The sequence below is a fragment of the Hippopotamus amphibius genome, chromosome 8, assembly GCF_030028045.1.
Source record: "Hippopotamus amphibius kiboko isolate mHipAmp2 chromosome 8, mHipAmp2.hap2, whole genome shotgun sequence".
Taxonomy (NCBI): domain Eukaryota; kingdom Metazoa; phylum Chordata; class Mammalia; order Artiodactyla; family Hippopotamidae; genus Hippopotamus; species Hippopotamus amphibius.
The window spans coordinates 45313326-45337021 of NC_080193.1; the positions used below are offsets into that span (position 1 = coordinate 45313326).

At 55.2% G+C, this 23696-nt stretch overlaps 1 protein-coding gene across 4 annotated transcripts in view; it reads right to left on the reverse strand.

Annotated features, from left to right (window-relative positions):
- The window catches only part of ARHGEF4 (Rho guanine nucleotide exchange factor 4), a 253119-nt gene extending 244013 nt beyond the window's left edge, over window positions 1-9106 (reverse strand). For all 4 annotated transcript variants that reach the window (XR_009055039.1, XM_057744538.1, XM_057744537.1 and 1 more), the window contains exon 1: window positions 9025-9106. Coding sequence is in view for 3 of the 4 variants with exons in the window: in XM_057744538.1 (XP_057600521.1) it covers window positions 9025-9063 (39 nt within the window). In the remaining variant the exon portion in view is untranslated. The remainder of the gene's footprint in view (window positions 1-9024) is intronic.
- Between the last annotated feature and the right edge of the window lie 14590 nt (window positions 9107-23696).

Sequence of the window (23696 nt, forward strand, 5' to 3'; positions counted from 1 at the left end):
GGGGCCTCCATCTTGCTGCTGTCTGCTGTCCCATAACCGTGGCAGTCTCTGTGCCCGTGGCACCCCAGGAAGGGGGTGAAGAAAGCAAGGGGGTTGTTTTCAAGGGGGGGAGGGCCCTCAGAGGATCTGGCTAAGAGATCTCAGGCCAGGAGATCTCTAACAAGGTATAATTGACGTTCGGTAAACTGCACACATTGGAGGTAGGACTTGAGGGTTTCTGACACGCATATACACCTTGAAACTATCACCAGACAAGACAATGAATGCCTCATGTCCCCACCAGCTCATGTCCCTCTGCCATCCCACTTTCTGGCCCCCACCTGCCCTTCACCCTGCTTTCTGTCATAGAGACATCAGTATTGTAGAGAATTTTAGATAAATGCAACCACGCAGCATTCGGGCTGCTCTCATTCAGCCAGATTCTCTGGAGATTCATCCGGGTTGGGGTGTGTACCAGTGGGTCACTCCCCTCTTGCTGTGTGGTATTCCACGGTATGGATGTACCTCCATTCAGTTACTTCCCACTTTCTCACGAGGTTCAATCTTTCTCACGAGGAAAACCGCCTTCCAGGGCTTTGGCTTCTCCCAGGGCTGCACTGACTATTCTGGGCATGTCCCATAGTCGTGCTCTTCTGTGAAAAAGCACCTTGTACCTGTATCACGGCTGCATCAGCAGTGTCGGCCTTAGCAGCATCCTCAGGTGGCCCTGTATCAGGAGATGGGTTTCTATGTAGCTCCACTGGTTACAAGGAAAAATGTTTGTTTCGGGGAAGAGAGAAACAGGCACAGGGAAGGAAACGCATGGGGGATGAGTAGGAGTTGTTGAGTGCTCTCTGTGCCCTGGGTGATGTGTATGCTTTTCTATGTTTTTCTTATCATTTAACTTTCACAACACCCCTGGGAGTGGGGGGTTCAAATGAAGGTGCCTGTGAGCACTGAGCCCCATGGGAGAGCTGGTCTACCTGCCCCCACCCCCGGGCCCACCACCAATGCCAGGGGCCCCAGGAGGAGGGACAGCACCACAGCACAGCTTCCTGGCCCAGGCCCCAATCCAAGAAGGTCACTTCTCAAGCTCAGGGAATCTTCACCTCGTTGGCAAAAGCTGCCAGGAGAGACAATTTGCCTATTTGGTACACAGGTTACATGGTGAACACCCACAGCACTTGGGGCCGCTTGGGGGGAGTGGGTCTACAGCGAACCACTGCTGGGACTCGGCCATGGTCACGTCCAGTCAGCAGAGGAGCACATGCCCCCTCAGATACAACAGAGTGGTGTGAAGGTCGGAGGGCAACCGATAGTCTGGCCTCGGCATCTCTTCAGTCCAAAGAAGCGCCGAGAACGGCCCTGTCCCTGTGGGGAGTGCCAGCAGCTCCACGTCTGTAGAGCAGTGCTTCTCAGCTCTGCCATGCCCTGGAGTCACTTGCACGCTTAGGAACCAGGGTCCAGGCCCCAAGCCTGGACTCTTACCCACTCAGTTTATGCAGCTGGTGATTCTCACGTACAGCCATGCTGAGAGCTGCAGCCTTGGGTCCCGGCCATGTAGGGCCCTAGCTGCACTGGCCTGAGCCACCAAGGAAGCAGTCCATTCACCCGTCACTTGTGATTCAAAGTCATATTCGTGTCATTTACTTAACCAGATGCCACTGAGAACGGCTGTGTCCAGGTCCTGGATGTCCTCCTCCTCCATGCAGTGCTCAGGCATCTAGCCGAGCAGGAGATCCAGGAGCCATCTGCAGCCCCTGGGAGATGACTGAGGAGGGGGTCCCTCTCCCACTCCCCTCCCCAATCTCACACTGGCTCTGCCACGGGCAACAAGTGCGTGAGAACAAGAAGAGGATTTCTCTGTTTCCTTTATCCTATTTCCTGTTTGTGCTGATTAGTTCACTATAGGGTTGATATTTACATTATGTAATATATGATACACAGAAGCAAAAATATATTTATATATGCTATGAAATAATAATAAAACATACACTCATTAATCAATCCCCCAATATCAAGTATGGTGAGTTTTGAATCAGTACATTCATTAATTACTCAGTAATGTGTTTTCACTCTGCTGTGGATTTTCATATGATGTATGTGGGGTGTGAAATGGCTTGTTTTTGTGTCATTGTGGCATCTCATATGTGAGAGTAAATGGAAAAGTTGGGAACTTGGAGAAAAAGGAAATTATAATGCGTAGTCATGGAGTCTTCTAAGAACAGTTTGAAATAGAAATATACAGTAAGTCGGTCCTTAATAAAAGAATATTTAAATGAACATGTGCATGGAGAGAATTATAATTCAGTGTGTTCTTATGACTGAAGGAAGCTGAGCTGCAAAGAGCACAGAGAAGGGGTCCAAAGGGGAGAGAAGGAGGTATCGGGGATGACTTCCTGGAGGTGGTGATATGGTGTGGAGGCTAGTGTACTGTGGAGGCACCCCAGGGCAGGGCAGCTTGCGAGCACGGGGGTACCTCCCAACCCCTTGACCTGTGGCACATGAGTCACTGGACGAGAGGCTGCAGGGCCTCACAGGCAGCACCACTGCCACCCCCCAGAGGACCCACACTGGGTACCCAGGAGAGTCCAGGAGCCAGGCAGTAAACCTCACAATCTTACAACCAGCAAGGAGACTGCCTGTTTCAGAGATGAGGAAACCATGAAAAGACTCCCGAAAGACAGAGCACTTCTCAAGAGCCAGAGCACAGGGACACTGCTCATTCTACCTGGCAGGAGAAGCAAACAAAACCTTTGGGGCCAGCAAGCCCTACACAGTACCAAGAGTGAATCCAAACGCAGCACCTCCCTGGAAGGGCTGTTATCACTGGCTGGCAGCTGAGGGGACGACAGGCACCCAGAAGTGGGGAGGCTGGGCCCCTGGAGTCCAGAGAGCTTGGCTGAGCTTGGCCCAAGCTTAGAGAGAAGGTTGTGGGAATACATGTCTCCAGAGCCATCAACCCTGGCCGGCCTACTCAGGCCCCTTGGACCAGGGGTTCCCTTGAGGCACTGACTTGGCCAAGGTTTTGCTCCTGCTGGTTAATTCATTCCCAGGCTTGGCTAGCATTTCCCAGGACAAGAGGCTCCAAACCGCAGCCCTGCCCTCTCAGAGCCTTCATCCCAGGGGGAGAGAGCAGGACTCAGAACCTGGAGGTGCTTGGGAAGTATATTTTGAACAGCTGGATGGAGGGGACCTGGTGAGATTAAAGTTGTTCCCTGAGTTGGCAGAGGGAGCAGAAGGAGGGTCTGGAGCAAAAGCACAGGTGGCCGCTGGCCTCTGGCCACAGCTGAGGCTTGTGAAGGGCGGTGCGCGAGAGAAGGTCTCAAGGCAGAGAGGAAGCAACGGGCCTCTGAGGAGCCTCACAGGCCAAGGATGGCAGAGTCCAGGGTGCTGGGGAAACAGCAGCCTTGAGGAGGTACTGAGGGCCTCATGGCAGGCAGCTGATGCCCAGAGCTGGTCTGTTCCACCCACTCTGCCCCCTCCTCCCTCTGTCATCCCAAGGGACCAACCTCTTTAGGACTCCAGGGGACAGCCTCTTCATAATCTCTCACGGGGCAGGGTCTCTGTGGCTTCAGGTGCCTGTTGTGACCTTTACTCAGAGGAGCTGGAACATGTGGATTCCAGCACATGCCCCAGCAAATGCTTCTGGGAACTGGGGTACACACCTTTCACCCCTAAGGGTGATGGGCTGCGTGAGTCCTGGTGGGACTTTTCCTTAATTGCATGTGGGGTATTTGCTGCTTTCCTGCCCGACATCTGAACAGCAGTCCTGACTGGGGGGAGGGGGTACCCTAGGACAATTGAGAAACTGGGCCCCATCCATCTTGCAAACAGAAAGGGGGCAGATTTCCTCCCTTCCCACCCTCCAGAGGGCAGCCTGGCTCAGTTCCAGGCAGGATGCAGATCTTGAGAAGAGACCTAACCGCCCACAAGAGGGAAGTAGAGGTATCCTCAGAGAGGAGCGGCAGAGCCTAGTGTCCGGCAGCAGCCCCGCCAGAGGCGTCCTCAGCAGCTGGCCTGTGAGCAGGACCAACGGTGCCCCACCTCTTCTGATCCCTGCCCAAGCTGGGTCCTGGGAGCTACCCCACACCCTGACAAAACAGTTCCTCTTTTCTTTTTTTTCACTTAACTGGGGTCCATTTTTGTCTTTTGCAACCAAGAGCCTTCACTAGTAAAGAAATTGCTGCTAGGGTGATTCTCTATAACAGACCCTTAAAGAAAGGAGGAGGGAAGTGCTGGGATTGGTTCATCCACCAGTATGAGGCCAAAGACAGTGGAAATATTTGGGGCATTAAGTTACAGAACTCTGGCATCTCACTGCATGCATGGTGAACCCCTAATTCAATCAGCTGTGGCCGAGTCTACCAGGGGCTTTGGGGAGGGGGAAGTGACTTTGCTACAAAACCTGAGGGAAAGGCATGACGATCTCAAGTACTATGGGGTATGTGTGTTATTGCTAACTGCCCTGGCCAGATTAAAGAGAAAGGATAGCTAATGTGAATCCCTGAACTCCCAGGACTCTCTCTGACTGTACATAAAGTGTTTCTTCTCTTTTGCAGCCTCAGGCCTGAGATATCCCTGAACCAAAAGCAGTGTGATTCCATCAGTCTGTGGATTGGTGAATTATAAAGCTAGCTGCTTCTTGAATGAATGTCAGAGCATCATTTAGAAAAGACTGAGACCCCTGGCCTTAGGAATGGCCATCTATTAGGGGATTCACAAACCCACTCAGCCCCTGCTTCCCTCTCTGGCTGCTTCAAGAGCCTGTGATCACCTTGCCTGTAAAGTGAGGTCAGTTCTCCTCATGTCCACCCCTGCCCCATACCCTGCCTCCAGAACAAAAAGCAGAGTCAGATCTCAGCATGGCTATGGGAACCAATTACCAGCTCAAACGATGGAGGAAAAGACTCCTGTTTCAGAAAATTATTACTTTTACTGGTAAATACTTGGGGAAATGGGTGGGAAAGGATTATGAGAGCATCTGACCACGGAGGGAAGAACATCACTGTGGGTCAGGATGAATGTGTCGACGTGGGGGCATGCACTCATTCTGGAGGCAGCAAGCTAGCCCTAGCCGCCAGGGTGTGCTCCAGCAGATGACCTGCTTGTTGACTAAAACCTCAGCTTGGTATTGGCTCTCCACGAACTGAAGTGGAAACGGCAGAAATGCCTTCAAGGAATTCAAAGATCTGAAGGAACAGAATGTTGGGGTGGATGTATCAAGAGCAACCTGTTCACCACCCCCTAACCGTGTCCCCTGTAGAGCCACAAAGAAATACTTCGGCAAGGAGAATGTCAACATCTGGGGAAATTGCCATAATCGCTATTCTCTGTCAGCTGGAGAGGCTGATAAGAAATGCTCTCTTTGGTGGCAGATGGGGTGGTGGCAGATGTGATGACAGAGGATGAGAAGCAGTATTAAAGTGCCAGAAGCCAACGTGAATGTTCTGATGCCACGGCTCTTTGGCATCAACTAACTGATCATGGGGCTGCCAGGACTGAAATGGATGGGGAGCACCAGTGGGGTCGTGTAATATTGAAAAAAATGCAAAAAAAAAAAAAGTAGACAGAAGGCTCTTAGTGTGCCTAGAACAGTGTCTGGCAGATAGTAGGTGCTCAATAAATATTCGTTGATTAAACCCCACTGTCCCTTGCCTCATTTCCAGGCTTGAGTCAACAGATCCAGAGCCCCTTCAATGAAGAGGAGTCTGGTTACCTGCAATCACATTCTAAGCAAATAGTACTATGAACCTTCTGAAGGTTCCTGTACAGAGAAACACCTGGACCTTTCAGAAGTTAGTGAACACTGGCTCTGAGCTAACATGCATTTTTGGCCTATAGGAGGTGGCAGGCATGTCAGATCATAAACAGAGCCTTGCTGTACATCCACCTCATGGTAGCCCATTGGAATCCTGAATCTGTCCCACAGAGATTTCCCCAGCTCCAGTGTTCAGTTGGCAAAGACACGCTCAGTCCCTGGTAGAAACTCCACCCTGGTTCCTTCACTCATGATTGAACACTCTGTGGTAGGAAAGGCTAACTGGAAGCCTCTGGAACAGCCCCCCCGCCCCCCGCTGTCTCCATACTGATACTAGGGAATCAAGAGCAATACATCATCTCTGGTGACTAAGAAATCACCAGCCAAGGAGTGGGAATCCCTACTGCTGCCCTATTCAGCGTCCCAGGGTGGCTTGTTCAGAAGACATGGGGCCTTGAAGAATGCCAGTGGACAGTTTTAGCTTCAACTGTGTGGATTCTCCTGTGCTGTCCCACAAGTGATCTCTTTAAATGGAACAAATCTGTTACAGTCCTTGTTCATTAATTTGGCAAAATGTGTGTGTGTGTATTTCTTGTCTCAACTGCTGATTCAGGGATGAGCAGAAGTCAGGTACTTTCCCCCACGAGAGGCATAGCAGCATAATCTCACCACCCTATTTCAGGGCTCTGCTGATTCTGTGTCATAATTTAGTGAGCAGAGACCTTGATCTTTCTATCCCAAAGGACCTCATGCTGGTCTGTGGCACCATACTGACAGGGTTTGGAGAATAGCAAGTAGCAAGGTACCCTAAATGTGTACTGGAGTGTGGGGCAAAAATCCCATGAAAACAGAGCGAACTTCTAGTTCAGTGAAGCCTCCAGGCAGGCAGCAGAGGTGTCCAGTTGCCTGGAACATTTTAGATAGCCCTCTGAAAGTGAAAGACATGTCGCTGGACTTCAGCCCCCTACCACCAAGAAAGATGCACAGTGCTGGGCAGCTGTCTGGATTTTTGAAGCAATGTATTCCTCCTTGGGTATGCTGTTCCAACTCATTTGCTGAGTGATCCCAGAGGCCGTGAGCAGACTCTCTGCTCTCCTTGCACTGTGAAGGGCTCCGTCACAAGGCTGCCATGCCCCGTTGGTTCTCAAAGTACCCAGAGCAGGACAAGTTCCAACAGAAGGCTCAGCTGGGGCCTGGTGTTTGAGGGATGTTCTTGCTCCTGGACCTTGATGGAGACTGTGTCTCTGTTATTAGAGTCTGACTGTGGGACTCCAACGATCTGAGTTCCCTAGGACGGAGCAGCACTCTTGATCAAGCAAGCAACCAAGTCAGGCACCCATCACCGAATGGTCAGTTCAGGCCCAGGCCCAGGAGGGGTCAGGAAGTGGTTCCCTCCACCCCCACTCCTGTGGTTCCTTATGCCAGTATCTGAAGGAAGAGCATGTGTGAATTGTAGGTGGCTTTGCAAGATATACTTGCACAGCCAGAAGTGGACTGCCTGCCGTGGTGTTCAGGGCCCCTCCCGAGGGTGGCTCTGCAGGGCAGCAGAAAGGGAGATCCTTTGAGAGGCACAACTGCTCATCCCCATGGTATGCACAGAAAGAGGCCTGAGGTGTCTCAGGACCTCTAGGGAGCCTAGGGTAGGCACCAGGTGCTGGGGACAAGAAGGGATGGAAAGGCCCCGGGGCGGGGGGCGGGGTGGTGGAATACTTCCCCAAAGGCTCTCCTTCCGAGGAGGCTCCCACTCAGTGGGCAGGCAAGGTCTGCCTTGGGATGGACATCGCCCTGGGATGTCCAGTGACCTCTTCCCCAGACACATCTGCTTGTTCCCTGAGCTCCTGATTCTGCCTGTCAGAATTCCCCTCACCTGGGTGACCTGAGACCACTGCCATTGATGGGGAAGGACCAAGGTCACAGGCTCACTTCTCTATATACGCGTTTGTTTTGTAGTAAGAGCCTCACACCCACCTCGAAAGGTGTGGAATTGTCCACATTTTTCAAATGGGAAAACAAAGACCAACATCATTAAGTGACTGTCCCAAGATTGTATAGCTTGTCAGTAACAGAATCAGCATTCAAAGCAGGTGGGGTGGGAGGGGTCTCTGTGTTCAGAGCCACAGCTCTGACACCTGCCAGGTACCCCTGTTCTTCAAAGGCTTCTCCTGCACTCACTAATATAATTTTCTGAAAGGCCCGGTCCTGCTCCCTCCTGATGTTTGTGTGCATGAATTACCCCTGCGGTGTGAGCTGATTCACAGGCTGCTCTTCCAGCCTGGCTGAGGCACAGGCTGAGGGCAGGGCTCCTGCAGGTCCAGCGTTGGGTCATCTGGAATCCTGCCACTTTCCCCAGAGCTCTCAGAGCCAGAGAACTCTACCTGAACCCTTCAGTCTGTACTCAAGAAGGTGGCCTCACAGCCAAGTGGAGCAGCTCTTCCCACCATGGACAGCCCCAGTGTCTGGCTGGCCCCATGCACAGCTGCCAGACTTAGGCGCCTGTCACTCTGATAACACTTCCCTGCCTCTTTTTTTTTAAGCAGTTGGTTCCAAGCAGAGCCAACCCCTTCCTGCCTCCCACCACCTTTTTTCACCTGGGGAGGTGGAGCTTGGCAGTCTGCAGCCTACTGCTCACCATGGGGTCCCCGTCTGGGCACTGGAGGTAAATGTGCCCCAGAGAACTGGACACGCAGACGCTAATGAATAGTTCGGGAATTCGGGCCCGGGGAGAGGCGCACTTCGTGTAGAAATCTAACATTCCCCAGGTCCCCGTTCTCATGCCCCCGCTTAGACACCTCTTCGTCAAAACGGTGCCCCAACCCCGTTGGTATGCTCCCTCGGTACCTCGGGTACTCTCGGCCCGGGTAATAACAATATCAACCACTTCCTGGGCACCGACTGGGCCAGGCACAAGCCGCCTCCTTCCTGGAACCGGCGATCCCGCGCGGAAGGGCCGGGGCTGCTGTGCGCCCTGCGTGCCAAGGGCGAGCAGGTGCCTGGGAGGCTGGGTACTCGGCGGTCTCGCTCACCGAGGCTGGCCCGGGGCTGCCGTCCAGCCCGCCTCCGACAGGCACCTCTCCTTCCCTGCGATCGGGGCGGCCACGCTCCGGGTCTCCCGATCGGCAAGTTGGAAAGTTGCGGGCAGCAGGGAGCGCCCTGTGTGCCCCCACCCACCCGGTGCCCAGCGATCAGCCCGGGACGCAGCGACGCGCGCTGGCTCTGCTCCCCGCGCGCGGCCAGACGCTGCCCAGCTCAGAGCCGACTGCGGGCCCGGGGACGCCGCCTCTCACCTTAAAGAAGCTCCGGAGGAAGTGCACGACTCTGAGCATGGTGGCCAGCCGGCAGCACCGAGAGCCCTCCTGCAGAGCCAGGCTCCCGAACGCAGCCGCGCGCCCCGCCCCCAGCCCGCCCTGGCCGCCCAGATGCCCCGCCTCCCCGCTCGGGCGCACCAGGGCCACCGGCACGACTGAGACCCACAGACGCACGCCTGTGCCATCCGCGGACACGGCCCGGGGGCCCGCGGAGCCCCTCTCCCCCGGCTCCTCCACCGCCCAGCGGAGTTCCTGGGCGGACCGGGAGCCTGGGGGTGTTTAATAAGAAAGAACGCGCCCCTCACAGCCGCACAAACACTGCACACAGGCGCGCATTCGCATCCTACGCAGCGCGTGCTCCCGCGACCTGCGACTCCGAGTCCCTGTCCCTCCGGGGAAAGGGAGGCCTCCTTTGCCTGACAGCTTTGTTTTCCAACCTTCGAAAACTTCCAGGGCGTTTGCCCAGCATTCTCAGTTGCCAGTTGAAGAAACTGACTCCTGGAGACGATCAGCAACACGTCTGCGCTCACGGACCTGGTGAGAGGCAGGTGTGGACTAGAGTCCCTAGAACCGAATGCTGGGTCCAGAACACATTCGCGCTCCCCTCCCTACCTTTCTAGGTATGTTCTAGGTAGGATGCCCGTGGAGAATCGTCCCCGGCAGGTAGAGGAGGGCTGTCTTCTGCTAAGGCGCAAGCGGAGGTCCTGGCTGTTTTTTTTGGGGGGGGGTGGGGGGGCGTTTAAGGAGATGAGGCCCGCCCAGGAGACAGGCTTCTGCTGGCCACGGCGACCACAAGATTTGTGTGCACAAACACAAGTGTGTTTATTTTAATTTCTTTTAAAATCAAAAGAAAAAACCTGAGAAGAAGAAGAGGAGGGGGGGAGGGTGAGGAGGAGGAGGAGGAGGAAGGAGAAGGAGGAGGAGGAGGAGAAGGAGGAGGAGGAGGAGGAGGAGAAGGAGAAGGAGAAGGAGAAGAAGAAGAAGAAGAAGAATGAAATCCAGCCTGGATTATGTTCATATTTATATGGTCGTAAAAAATAAACTTAAAATATATATGTAATATACATAATCTTAAAATATATATACTTTATATGTATAATATCTATCATCTATCTATCTATCTATCTATCTATCTATCTATCTATCTATCTATCTATCTTCTATCATCTATCTATCTATATTTATGCCAGAAGGGCCCCAAGAAGGACAAGTGCCAAGGGCTCATGGTGTCCTTCAGCAGTCCTGCTCCTAGCCCACCACTTCTGGGATCAGGAGTCTCATGGAGGCTTAGCACCTGCCCAGACCAGCTTTGCATGCCCCTGCCCATACCTGCCCCTCCTCATCCTATTCCTGGTCCCCTGAATGCTATTCCTGGTCAGCAGCACATGTCCAGTGTTGCCTGGCAGACTATGTTTTCCCCCACACCCAGCCTCTTTCTGCTTCTCCCGGGTCTTCAGAGCAGCCAGGGCAGGGCAGAAAGTCTGAGAGGTAAATGCTTAGAATTTGTGGGGTCTGGGAGCAGAGGAGGCAGCCTTGAGTTCATCTGAATGTTCTGCTTGCCCACCTCTCACTCTCTGTTTCCTGGGGTCCATGGAATTTGTGAGAAGCATGTCCCTGAGGCCCTTGGTGGTGGGAGGAAAGGCATTGTATGATCTTGGTCTCCCCCTCTAAGCCCTTTTCTTTAACTTGGGAGTGGAGGACCTGCCAGATGTGGTTGCTGTGGAGATTAAAGGAGAAGTTCAGTCTCAGAGGTACTCAGCAAATGTTAATTCCCTCTTCTTTGTAGCCTTAAATTGCTAAAGCCCCCAGGGGTCCAGTGAAAATACACAACTTCATGGCCAGAGAGTCCACAGTAACCCAACCTTATCAGACCAGTCAAGGAGGCCCTGGACGGCAGGTTCTCAGACTTGAGTATCAGAACCACCTAGTGGACGTGTTAGAGCACAGGCTGCTGGGCCCACCCCAGAGTTTCTGGGTAGTAGGTCTAGGGTGGGGCCTGAGTGTTTGCATTTTAACAAGTTCCCAAGTGACACTGCTGCTGCTGGTCCTGGGACCACATTCAGAGGATCCCTGGTCCAGGAAGTGGGGCCTGGGCCAGCTTCATAGTTTAGCACAGGGGAGACCCTAGATTAGAGAACTCCATTTACCAAAAAATACCTACCGTGTCCCAGCCCCGCACTAGGTCCTCAGCATAGCTTATGCCAGTTAATCCCTCAGCAGTCCTGGGGGGAAATGACAGCATTGAATGATCAAGGGGAAATAAACTGAATGTAGGCATATGTCTGAGTTTTCCTCCAGAGAACACGATTGTAGGAGTACTTGACTGCATTATGGTGTTAAAGGGTGTGCTCTCTCATTTGTTATTAAAAGATAAAAAGGAAACAAGAGCAGTGGTTGCCAGAGGTTAGAAGCAAGGGAGGGATGAATAAATAGGTGGAGCACAGAGGATTTCTAGGATGGTGAAAATACTCTGTATGATGCTGTAATGGTAGGTACGTGTCACTATGCATAAGTCAAAACCCACGGTATATAAAACATCAAGAGTGAACCCTAATTAATGTAAACTATGGACTTCGGGTGACAATGATGTGTCAGTGTAGATTCATCAGTCATGATAATTGTGCCACTGTGGTGGCGGATGTTGACAATGAGGGAGGCTACACACATGTCGGGGCAGGGTATGTGGGAGGCTACACGTGTGGGGGTGGGGTATGTGGGAAAGCTCTGTACCTTCCTCTTGATTTTGTTGTGAACCTAAAGCTGCTCTAAAAATAGTGTATCTTTCAAAAAAAGGCAGGCCTAGTAGATTTGCAGAGGGATTTGCACAACAGGTTTCTAATCAGCCAAGCTCACCGTGTGTATATTCTATGAATCCGGTTTAAAGTCTATCACATACTGCAGGTTCAGCAATTTGGGGAATGAGTCGAGTGGTCAGAGAGAGAACATAGCACTAGATGCCAAGAGGCACTGGGGTGGGGGAAGAGCACGGACTTGGGCGGACAGACGGGGATCACTCTATGTCTCTCGCGGTGCCCTGCCTCACTCAATATACTCTTCTGTCCCAGGTCCCCAGGCGCACATAGAGATGGACCTACGCCTCAGCCAGGGTGTGGGTCACAAGGGACAGAAATTGCTGCCTTAAGCCAGTCTAGCGGGACAGGGGTTTCAGGAGGAATATGCAGTAGGTCACGAATTATAGGCAGGTGGAGGGGGTCTGATCCTGGGAACAGGCAGAAGTCAGGAGAGGCAGACGCAGCAGACGTTGTCAAGATTCAGGAAGAGAGACCGGCCCATTTGGAGAGGCCAGTGCTGGTGCCCAAATGTCCTCCCTGAATGTGCTGCGGTTCCCTCCAAATTGCAATTTGCTCCTAGTCTCTGGCCGATGCTGGCCTCTGCCAATGAGCCTTGGGTCCCCGGGCCTCCATCAGCTCCCAATATGTAAAGTCCAGGATTGCCTGAGTCTCCCACCATGTGCCTGCTCCAGGGAGCTGAGGATGGGAGGGAATGAGCCTTCAGTTTCTTTGGTAGGAAGCTGGCCTGCCTGTACTGCTGCCACCAAAGGAGGGGCAAGTTCTGAACATATTGGAAACAGAATTTAAGAGAGCTCCTCAGAGCTAGAGAGTGGGAGACAGCAAATGATGCCATTCTTTGGGCTGAACTGAGACCAAATGGTCCTTGACATAAAGACAGGTCTGCAGAGAGCCAGCTCAGATGCAGAGCCAGGGACGCACAACCACTGGAGGTCAGCCACAGGCAGATGCGGCAACGTGGATGTCCTTACTTGGCTGGCCTGGGAGGCAGTGCCCAGGAGAGGGGATTTCCTGCCCCTACCACCTTGGCCTTCTCATGCCTAGCTCTGCGAGTCAGATTTTCCTGGCAACTGGGACAATGTAAAATGCTTCCACAGGGGCTTCTAGACAGAATCAGGGTCGTAAAATGGTGGTGTGTGGGAGGGCAGAGAGGAATTAGGGAAGGCCCAGGGGAGCCCACTCCGGCTTCTCCCAGGAGTCCTCAGGACAAAGAAGCAGTGCGTGCTGCTCAGTGCTTACAGCCAGGATAGACCTTGATGTCCGAGCTTCCCAGTGACAGCTGATGGAGAACACCTGGCCCAGAGTGCAGAGCAAAGCAGAGGCTGACACACCTGTGAGGAACTCAGCAAAGCACTTGGGAGAGTCCCTGAACTTCCATGGTTCCAGGAGAACTGTTTGTGTGTGGGGTGGGGTCGGGGGCGGTGCGATGGGGCCTGGAGGCTGAGCAAAGGTTTTGTCCTGCCCTCACCTTTCCCATCCCTTTCTGCCTTTCCCCAGGTGCAGGTGCCACGACTGCAGGACAAGGGTCTCCTCCATTCCAGGCAGCTCACATACCTGAGCTCACCACCTCTTCTGGAGGTGAATGAGCATCATCCCAGTCAGACACGAGAGGCAGCTTGTCCATGACCCTGGGCACCACAGCATTCTGCCCCACACGACTCCATTCCCCTCAGCTCGCCGTCCTCTTTTTGTCCCTGTCTCTCTAAGGCCCGTGTGTCTCCCCTCGTCCCTTTCTCCACATCTGTCCCCCTGCCAGGCAGAGGCAGGCCCATGCAGACTTACTTCCCAGGTGCCTCTGCACTGAGGGGAGACCTGGGAGAACGATTAAAAACAACCACCAGTGGAAGATGGGCACCATCCTTGGCAACACACAGAAGATACTCACGCAGAGTAGACAGAAGAGCATGCAGACGAGGAGATTCACCTGCACTTCTGTTTTACCACCTGAGGAAATCCAGATTCTAAGAGGGAAAGCACCTGTGTGATGGCCCTGGGGAGGCAGGTGGGGTCTGGCCCCCAGTAGCACCGAGCACAGCTAGAACCTGATGGTGAGGGACAGATGCTTCCAGAGTGGAGAGAGGGGTACAGCCAGGGCCCGGGTGGCCAAGACAAGCAGGAGTGAGCCCTGGGGCTGAGGTCTCTGGAAAGTTGCACAGAAGGAACCTTGAAAGGGGTGGGGATTCAGCCAGCCAGGAGGTGTTCCTGGGCAGGGCTGGGTGGGGGTGTCCACAGAGCTCCCTACTGTATGCTGAGCTGGCTTGGCTCTGAGGGCAGCAGAGCTGGGAGGAACATTCCATAAGGATCCCCACGAGGGTGTTGGTCTCAGAGGAGGTGGCCTCTTTGAGCCTGTCTCCAGGTCTGAAAGCTGCTTGGGACACATTGCCTAGGAGGGGCACAGAGGCATAGGGAGTGAGGGCCAGACAGCACCTGGGCCAGGCAGGACATTGCTGCCGAGATTCAGGTTTCCTTGCCTCTTCCCCAAGTCATCCCCCTAGTGAAGACCGAGGCAGGATTAGAGCGCAGAGCTGAGAGTCCAGGCCTCTGCCTGGGTTCCCCATCGTAGACCACTTTCCTGGAGGGGTGGCTGGGAGTGGGCCCCAGCCCAGCCCAGCCCGGCACCAGCTGGCCTCCTTCTGCCCTGTCTGAGGAGCCAGACTGACACCATTCCACCCTGGACAGCGGGGACCTCTCCTGACCAGGACAACCCCACAGGGTCCTGCCCTGCTTTCCTGTGCTCGGCACTGCTCTTCCTGTCTCCCGACCACATCTGCATGTGGGCCAGACTGGCTGCTCTGTGTAAGGACCGTGGAGACTCCAGGCTGGGGTGAAAGTGGAAGCCCTGGGACCCAAGAGCCTGACTCTGCAGCTAGCGTGTGCTTGAGCAGCTCACGCAAGCCCGTGTGCCTCCACGTTCTCATCCCTGAAGTGGGGGCGATGGTCGCCCCAGCTGTCAAGGCTGTTGTCCTCACAGCCTATGATAGCTCAGCCCCCTTAGCCCTGAAGTCGGTGGGGGGACGAGGGGTTCTATCGGCCTTTGTGGGGAATGACCCACTCCTTCCAGGGTGGCTGTGAGGGGTGTGAGCGTGGTTGGATGGGAGCGGCAGAGATTCTGCCCCAGTTCTCACGTGGCATCTGTGTGTGGCTGTTGAGAGCCCTAACCAGGCTGCAGACACCTCAGCGGTGGAGGGCGGGGCGGGGGTGGGCAGGGATTAGGTCTCCTTGTACTGTCTCGTCTACCGTTCATAGTCATTTCAGATCAACCCCGTAAGATGAATGTCTTCCAGAAATCTTTACTGAGTCCCTGAGATGTGCAGGTGTGATTCAGGCTTTGGGAACAGTCTGCTTTGCCATCGTGATGAAGGTCCTTGCAAACAAATCAATAAACAGAAAATTACAGATTGGATTAAGTGCCACTGAGGTAGAAAGTGCAGGGGTGAGGGAGGGAAGGATGATTTGGGTGGCCCAGAAAGACTTCTCTGAACCCTGGAGGAGAAGCCAGTCACGGGGAGGCCCAGGGAAAGAGGGCCCTTGAAGAGGGCATACGTGCAAAGGTCCTGGGTTCCCAGTGAGTTTGGTGAGGGAGGCGGAAAGGGGTCCAAGAGCTGTACATCAGGGAGCAGAGAGGAAAGTGGTGGGAGGTGAGGTGGGAGCCTAGGTGTGGGGACAGAGCCAGGGGGTTCCTCAGGAAGCTGGCCCAGGCTTACAAGGTGTTTGCCTCCCCTGCTCTACAGAGAGCCCTCTGAGGGTAGGAGCAGATACCCCCCAGGCCTCCGTCCCTGCAGACAGCTGCGCCCCTCCAGTGGCCTGGTGGTGGCTGGTGCGGTGGGTGCTGGATCCGAGCGGAGGCTCGAGACCTCTGTGCCGCAAGCCATCCAGTGGATTAGGGGCTTGTGCGGCTATCTGCATGTGAAGGTTGACGCAGGAACAAGCTTCACGTGTTTCTCCGGCATGGCACCTTCCTCCTTCTGGGCACCAGCCTTCCCTTTGCCACGGACGACCTGCTCTGCCTATACAGGGTTTCTGAGGACCTAGGAGCTCTGAGGACTCCCCGGGGGTAGGACTAGGGCCTCACGAAAGACAAGACTGCTAATTCTAGAAGCAGTGAATTCTGCTGCCCATGCTCCTGGCTGATCTCAGCATTTGCCAGGAGGCCTGGGGACAAGACCTGTTCCAGGCACCTGGGGCTCAACACGCCCATGCCTCAATCCCTCTGCTCCCAGGGATCCCGGTCCTGCGGAGGGCAGTGCAGTCATCCCCGGACAGGGGCACTGAGCTCTGGTGGACCATGGCAGAGGGGCCCTTCTCCTCTGAGAGGTGGGCTTGCATGTGGAGAAGGGGCTTGCTGTGACACAGGGCAGCGGGGAGTCAGGGAGTGTGTAGAGCAGGGACATTCCGAAAGCAGAGAGCACACGGCCAGGTGTGCGGCATCCCAACAGGACTAAGCGCTGTGGGAAGGCAAAAGGATGGGGCACGTGCCCGCAGCCGGGTTGGCCAAGATGGGACCTCAAGCACCCTGGATTCAGGCCTGGACACAGGTGAGCACTCACAGAACACCTGCCACTCAGGCCTCCCACGCAGCCGCCCCTGCCCACATCATCCCTGCTCTGTGATCCTCTGTCTCCCCCAGCTGTGGGCTCTGAGAGGGGAGGCACTCTGCTCTTTGGCCCTCTGAGTCCCCTGGGGTGGACCCCAAACTTCACATGTTCAAAACTGAATCCTTGTTCCCCATACTGCTGGAATGGCACTTTCCCCAGGGTTCCTCCCATGTCACAGAATAGCACCCTTACCCCTGTACTTAATCAGGCGAAACATCCATTTCCTCCCTTTCTCAAAGCTCTGCACTCAGTTTACCAGCACTTCTGGTGAGATGTACCTCCAAAATGCACCTCAATCCCACCCCTCCCAGCTAACCCACCCTCGGCCCCGCTCCAACCATTGCCCTCCCCCACCCTGGAGGCCCCCAAAGTGGTCTCAATGTCTGATTCCTTCTGTGCCCAACTCAGTGGCTTTCCGCTGCCCTTAAAACAATCCACACCCCTCCCTGTGGCCTCCCTTCCTGGGGAGGAAGCCATTCTTCAGAGAGAAGGAGCAGGGCTTAGTCCTCAGGGCTGTCTCTCCGGTGGTGAGTTTGGGGCTCTGGGACCTTCAGGCAGGAGAGCCTTTCAGGAAGGGGTACCAACTGTGTCATATCTCACGCAGAATGTCCCTGGTGCCCCAGAAAGAGCTGAGCCTGGGCCCTACAGCAGGACTGGGCCACCCTTTCCACAGAGCTAGGAGGTGGAACTCTGGGGAAATGACCCAGGTGCAGGCCGGGGCTCTGGGCCCCTCTGGCAGGATGCTCACTGCCTCCTACTCCCCCACATCCCCAAACAGGAGCCAGGACAGAGCTGACTGCAGCGCAGGTGAAGCTGGGGCCTCTTGAACCAGGAGAAGTGGAGGATTCAGCAACAGTATGACCAGCTTGGCGCATGAACAAACAGCTCTCTCCCATCTCTCCCCTAGGCCTTCAACACCCCCAGCGAGCCTCTGTGCACGACTCCTGGACAGTAAAGGAACATGTCCACAGAGTCTCTAGCCAACACCATGGATGGTTTATTACAAAGTGAACGAGAAGAAAAAGAAAGGCAAAGGGGAGGAAAAGGGAAGGGGGAACCCACAGAGTCTATCTGGGAACAACAGCAACCTTCTTTTTCTGTCTTTGCTGGTGGAGCCCTCACGCAGAGAGCAGGGTGGGCGCATCTCAGCGAGCCTCCCCCCACCCCATCCTCAGGGAAGTCACTAAGGGCCACGAGAGCACCGGGCCCTTTGTGGGGAGGGGCCCAGAGGGCTGGCCAGGGCTGAGGAAAGCCTTCCGGGGGCTGAGCTGAGACCAAAGGCAGATGGAGTCTGCTGGAACCTGAGCGTGGGGGCCTCAGAAGCAGGATCAGAACCCTCACCCGCAACCCCTCCTCCCCACACCGCCTCCCCTGCCCCTTCCCTTCCTCCTGCCCTGCACGTCAACCACCCCTCCCATGGTGCTGGGGTGAACTGTCCTGTCCTTGTCTGGGATCACCCCTCCACCTCCCCCATCCAGCCCCTGAATTCCTGGAGCAGGGCCGGTGTGTGTCACTGCTGTGGGATGCCTGTGTCACCGCTGGGCACCACTTTTCTCAGTTCAAGGTTGCAGCTGATTTTGGCAGGGGGAGGACTACAACTGAGGGTGTTCAGAGCAAGGGTGGGTGTGTGAGAAGGACCATCAGAAGGCATGCCTGGGGGCTGGCTTTTGAGCCAAGCTCTGCGTGTGACACAGAGCCGGTGACTTCAGGATTCTGAGGCTGACCCTTGTTGGGGATGCTCTGTGGTGGGGTTCCTCAGATGCAGGGCCCCCCAAAGGTGGAGGTGATATGGCCACACTGGGAGTTGTGTCGGAGGCAGCCTGGGGACCTGCTGGGAGCATGGGCTCTGGGCCGCACCATAGCTGGCTGTGTGACTTGAGGCAGGTTCCTTGACTCTTCTGTGCCTCTGTTTCCTCATCTGTAAAACAGGGCCTGTCACTGCACCTGCCTCCTAGGGCTGCCATGAACGTATATGGAGGAGTCAGCCTGCGCCTCAAGCCTCAGGGGAGGTAAGCGCATCCCACTGAGTTGGGAGCTGCCTTCCAGCACCCAGCCAGGGGAGTGGGTGTTGTTGAAAGAAGGAATGACAGACAGAGTCGGCTTTGATATCCACCTGTTAGCAGTGGTCATTTCTGGGGCCAGACTTTTTCCTTTGAATGCTGTTGCATGTTTTGACTCATTTTATTATTGCTTCAGTGATAAATGACACCAATGAGAAGTGGGATCTTTGTGTGCAAAGCAGGACTTCCCCTGAGCAGCTCAGCTCACTGGGTCTGGCCTCCCCACTCCTTCCTACCCACCAAGGACCTCCAGCTGAGTCCTGTGTGCCTGCCCCCAGAACCAGGAGAGTTAATAATAAAAGATTGCATTTGGCCAGTACCTTTTGGGGTAGGGGCACCTCCTGTTGTTGAGGCCTGAGTCACTATGCAGAGCAGGGTGCACCAGTCACTCCGGCAGGGTCAGCTCCTGAATGACTGTGTGTGCATGTATTACGGAATTGGAAGTTACCACCACTGCATGGTGTGCTTCTCAAGGAAGGGCCACCATGTGCATCTGGCCAGGCACCCATGCAGGTTGTGGCTTGAGAAGAGGGGATGAGGGTTTGGAGCAGCTCCTGGGGGACATCGTGGGGAGGAGCCTGAGCTGGGCGCAGGAGGCCTTGAAGGGCTGGAGGGAGGGGCAAGCATAGGGCCGCAGGAAGTGCAGGGCAGTGGTGGCAAAGGAAATGACCCTGATCTGGGGCCAGCAGGGCCCCTGGAGAGACCAGGGGACACATTAGATTCCTCGCTCTGCAGGAGAGGAGCCAGAGGAGCTGGAGCGAGGGCCACAGGCCGGGCTTCTGTGGCCTAGGAGCTTACTAGGGGCTGAGTTGGGCCAGCAGCTGGCCTGGGCTGGGCACAGGAGGGGAAGGAGGAGTTGGGCCGGAAGGCGCCGGTCTCCAGGGTGACGCCACTGCTGCCTGGTCTCAAAGAGAGAGTCCAGAATGGGCTTTTGTGTGCAGTGGGGAGGGAGGGTGGTGTTCCCAGGCCTGATGAGGAGAGGGGGTGGAGGGAGGAGATGACTGCAGGAGAGAAGGGGCCATGAAACATGACGAAGATGCCCACCTCGTACCCTCACCAGGCAACAAGTGGCTTTTATTTCAGGCCCAGAAGGCCAGGGACTGTGTGCTCTGAATAGGGTCCTGGCCAGGGGCTCTGGGGCCTGAGAGAAGCACTTCATTCAGGGTGGAGAAGGCTCAGCCTGTGCTGGTCGAGGGTGGAGCAGGCCGTGGTCACGTTTGCAGGCCGGTTGGCCTTGTTCCAATGACGGGGCCTTCTGCCTCCTCCAGGAGGGCCAAGAGGACTCCCCGGTTCAGTCAGAGGAAGAATGTCAGAGCCTGAAGCCCAAGTCCTCTGAGCTGCAGCCTCACCTCCCACAGGGCGTGTGCCCAGGCTGTGAACTCTGTTTCCCATCTTGAGGCAGTCCTGGCCCCAAGGGAAGAAGCATCAATTGCATGGGAGTGACCCCTGGTCACGGCAGGCGGGCAGAGTGAGACTGAGTCCTCCTTTGGGGAGGATCGTGCAGCTGGGGAGCAAAGGGCCCATGTTCTACTGCGCTGTGTGGCTGTCCCCAGTCCGGCCTTCCTTATGGGCCAGGCCAGGAAGTGATGGTGAGCTGAGCACCTTCCATACAAACAGCCCACCGGCGCTGGAGGCCACCCTGGGGTCCATGGGCAGGGGATGGGCGGGGCAGGTGCCAGAGGCAGGGTGAGTCCGCAGCACTGCTCACTCCCCACACCCCTACCACACGGTGGGCCCCCAACACCCTGTTCCGCCCCATCCCCATGGCCTGGCCGGCAACGGGACAGACACGGGTCCCTGCGCCTGGGAGCCAGGCCAAGGCTGCCCTTAGCAACAGGGCACACAGGGAAAATCTACTTGTAATTCAGGCTGTGCCTGGCTGCCAGCCACCGAGGTTATGTGCTTGTGTGAGATAGCTGCACAGAGGGGCAGTGTGTGTGTGTGTGTGTGTGTGTGTGTGAATCATTCCTGCCTACACAGGAGACGGGAGCTCAAGCAGAACACAAAGACTGAAGGAGGGTCCACCACCCTCGTTCGTCACTGCGGGCATATTTGAAAATCTTGGTGACTCATCCTCCTGTGCAAAGCAGGAAGCTGAGATGAGATTTAGAAGGTTCTGCCCAGTGTGCATTTTGGGTCTTTGTGAATCAGTTCTCTCACACAGAAAACACAATTTTCAAAAATGAAAGCAGTTTAGCAGCAGTTTAGGCTGTGTTCCCAAGAACCTTTATATTTTGCGTAAAGTTTTATTTATTTATTATTTTTCTGGGGGGTACACCAAGTTCAATAATCTGTTTTTATACACATATCCCCGTATTCCCTCCCTCCCTCGACTGCCCCCCACAAACTTTATACTTTGGATGAAGAAATGATACAGATGGTCATGCCATGGGCTGCTCAGGATGTCCTGTCTGTGTGGGTGTGTCCCGGCCCCTCGCTCATGGCGCTGGGGGGCCTTTCCATGTCCATAGAGACAGGACTTGGGCCAGCGCAATTGGCCTTCCACCAGCCACTCTCCCTAGCGCCCATACCCATACCAAGCTGGCACTTCCCTTACATCAGTAGCCCATTTTACAGATGGGGAAACAGAGGCTCAGAAGTCAAAGTAATCCCCTCCAGTGTGGGAGTGACAGACTTCTTAAGATTCCATCCCAGGTCTGGCTAACTTTCTGCTGCATGAAGAGGGGATGAGGGTTATGTTCTGAACCTACTGGGCTCATGGTGGGGTGGTCCCTGGGATGCAGCCTAATCACAGGGGTATGGCAGGGCCTCAGTGTGCACGAGGGTGGGGGTGGGGGCAGCTGGAGCTGAGTTGCCAGGAGCAAGACCCAGGGCAAGCCCCCTTTCCTCCAGGAAAGTCTGACAGACAAAGCTGAGGCCAGTGTGTGCTTTCAACCCTAAGTCTCTTGTGGCCTCTGGGTATCAGGTTTCTCACCAGGGACCTGGAGATGGCTTTGGAGGGTCCCTCAGAGGCAGGGGGGCCTGAATGACTGCATGAGGGAACAGACATGAAATAGGGCCCCTGAGTGCTTGACCTAGTCACTGTCCCAACACTGTGCCCTGGTCACCCAGGGAGGCTGGCTGGCCAGCTAAGTCCACACTGCCAGGGAGCATGAGGCAGGCAGATACCACAGCACAGAGGCTGTGTGCCGACCCACAGGTGGCCATGCCTGGAAGTGAGGTGACAGCAAGGTGCTCCGTCCTCAGGAGTACTATAAGTCCTGCACAGGGACAGCCCAGAGTGAGATGGCCACACAGGATCTTTCCCTGGTACCTCAACAGCCAGACCCCACCTTCTTTGGGGCAGGATGGCCCCAACAGCCTGCCCAACAAAAGCTCCAGCGCCCTTCTTCAGCAGGCAGCCTCCCTCCCCAGTTACTCTCTTCCCTACCCCCTTCCCACCATCCCCCCTCACCACACCAGCTGCTCCCAGGTGTGAACAGACACTTGCTGTAGTTGTTGGGCCTCTCGGGGTCCTAGTCAGGTGGCCATGGCGCCCTCCAGAGTGCAGTCTAGGAAACCTGCTCTTGTGTTTCCTTTACTCACACACTCACAACACTTCTGACAGCACATGTGTAAGCGTTCACATATCAAGCAAGTGTCTGCAACACCAGCTGGTGTCCCACAGCTTAATTCAATTCCAACACTATCTACCAAGCATTCTGTCCCACCAGGTAGGGGCTCAGTCTCATCAAACTGCCCCTCCGTCTCCAGAGGAAAATTGCAAGGCCAGATGGTCCCCACTGGTGCTGACACACTGGCTGTGAATCGAGGTGCCCACAACTCCCTCTTTGGGTTGGATAATTTGCTAGAATGTCTCACATTACTCAGGGAAATACTTGCTATGTTTACTGCTTTATTATAAAGGGTGTAACGAAAGATACAGATGGACAATCAGATGAAGTGGTACCCAGGGCGAAGTGGGGAAGTGGCGCCAGCCTCCCTGCCCTCTCCCTGCGCTGGCACATCCTCACCAACATGCAAGCTCTCTGAGTCCTACACTTCTGGGATTTTTATGGAGGTGTGGCAATATTAGCTCCATTTCCAGCCCCTCTCCCCTCTCTGGAGAATAGGGGGTGGGGCCTAAACTTCCAAGCTTCTAATCATGGCTTAGTGTTTCTGGTGATCAGCCCAGCCTAGGAACCCACCCAGACTCATCTCATTAGAACAAAACCCTTTCCCATCACCCAGGAAATTCCGAGGGATTTAGGAGCCCTGTGTCAGGAACCGGGGCAGAGTCCAATCCATGTATTTTCTATTATTTCAGGAGTGCATCCTCCACAGCTCCCCATTCTTGTCTCAGGAGTGGGCATCCCATGTGGACCAGGCTGGCTGCTCTTGCTCACCCTCTTCTGGCCCATCCCACAGCCTGGGAGGCAGGTACTTGGGTCCATTTTACCACACCGGCCAAGGTGGGGAAGAGGCTGAGGCCGACGTGGCCTGGTCAGCTGCATCTGCCCCACACAGATGATCTTGGCCCCACGCCACGGCAGCGTCCTTCACAGGCCTCCAGCCCACAGGTGGGCTTCTGCTCCCCAGCCAGGTGTATCATCCAGGAGCATGGGGCCTGCTTCTCCTCCTGAGCTGAGCTCTCATCTCGGGAGCTGCTGCTTGGACAGCCTTAGCCACCCTGGAACATCCTCCCAGGTGCCAAGGCTGGCCCTGCAGGTGGAGAGAGGCACCACCTGGGGCAGGGCCTGGTGGCTGCTGCCTAGAATTCCTGGGAGCTGAGATGCACAGAGCCTTTGGATGGTGGCTAAAGGCGGTGGCACCTGGGGAGAGAGGAGACCAACAAGAAAAGATGGGGAGGGGTCTCAACTCTTGGGGGAGCAAGACTCAAGTTCTGGCTTTGGCCAGGGGAGATGGGGTGATCCAGATGGGCTTGGGGAGACCCAAGTGCTGGGGGCCCAGGTCGGGGTAAAGACATATGGACATGGGGGAATACCCTGAACCCACCTGTGCCTGCTGGCCACTGATCACTGTGCCGCATGGCCTTCAGGGTGAGCGGACCACAAGAGCCATCTGTGTTTTGTCAGTCACAAGAGACAGTCAGTGTGAGATTTGGGATGTGGAAGCAAAGCAGTGCCATGCTGTTTTCACAGTCGGGAGATGAGTGACAGATCTCACAAATGCTGGCGCTCTCTGCTGGCCACTGGGGTGTGGGCAGCAGCCTGGCCACAGCTCTT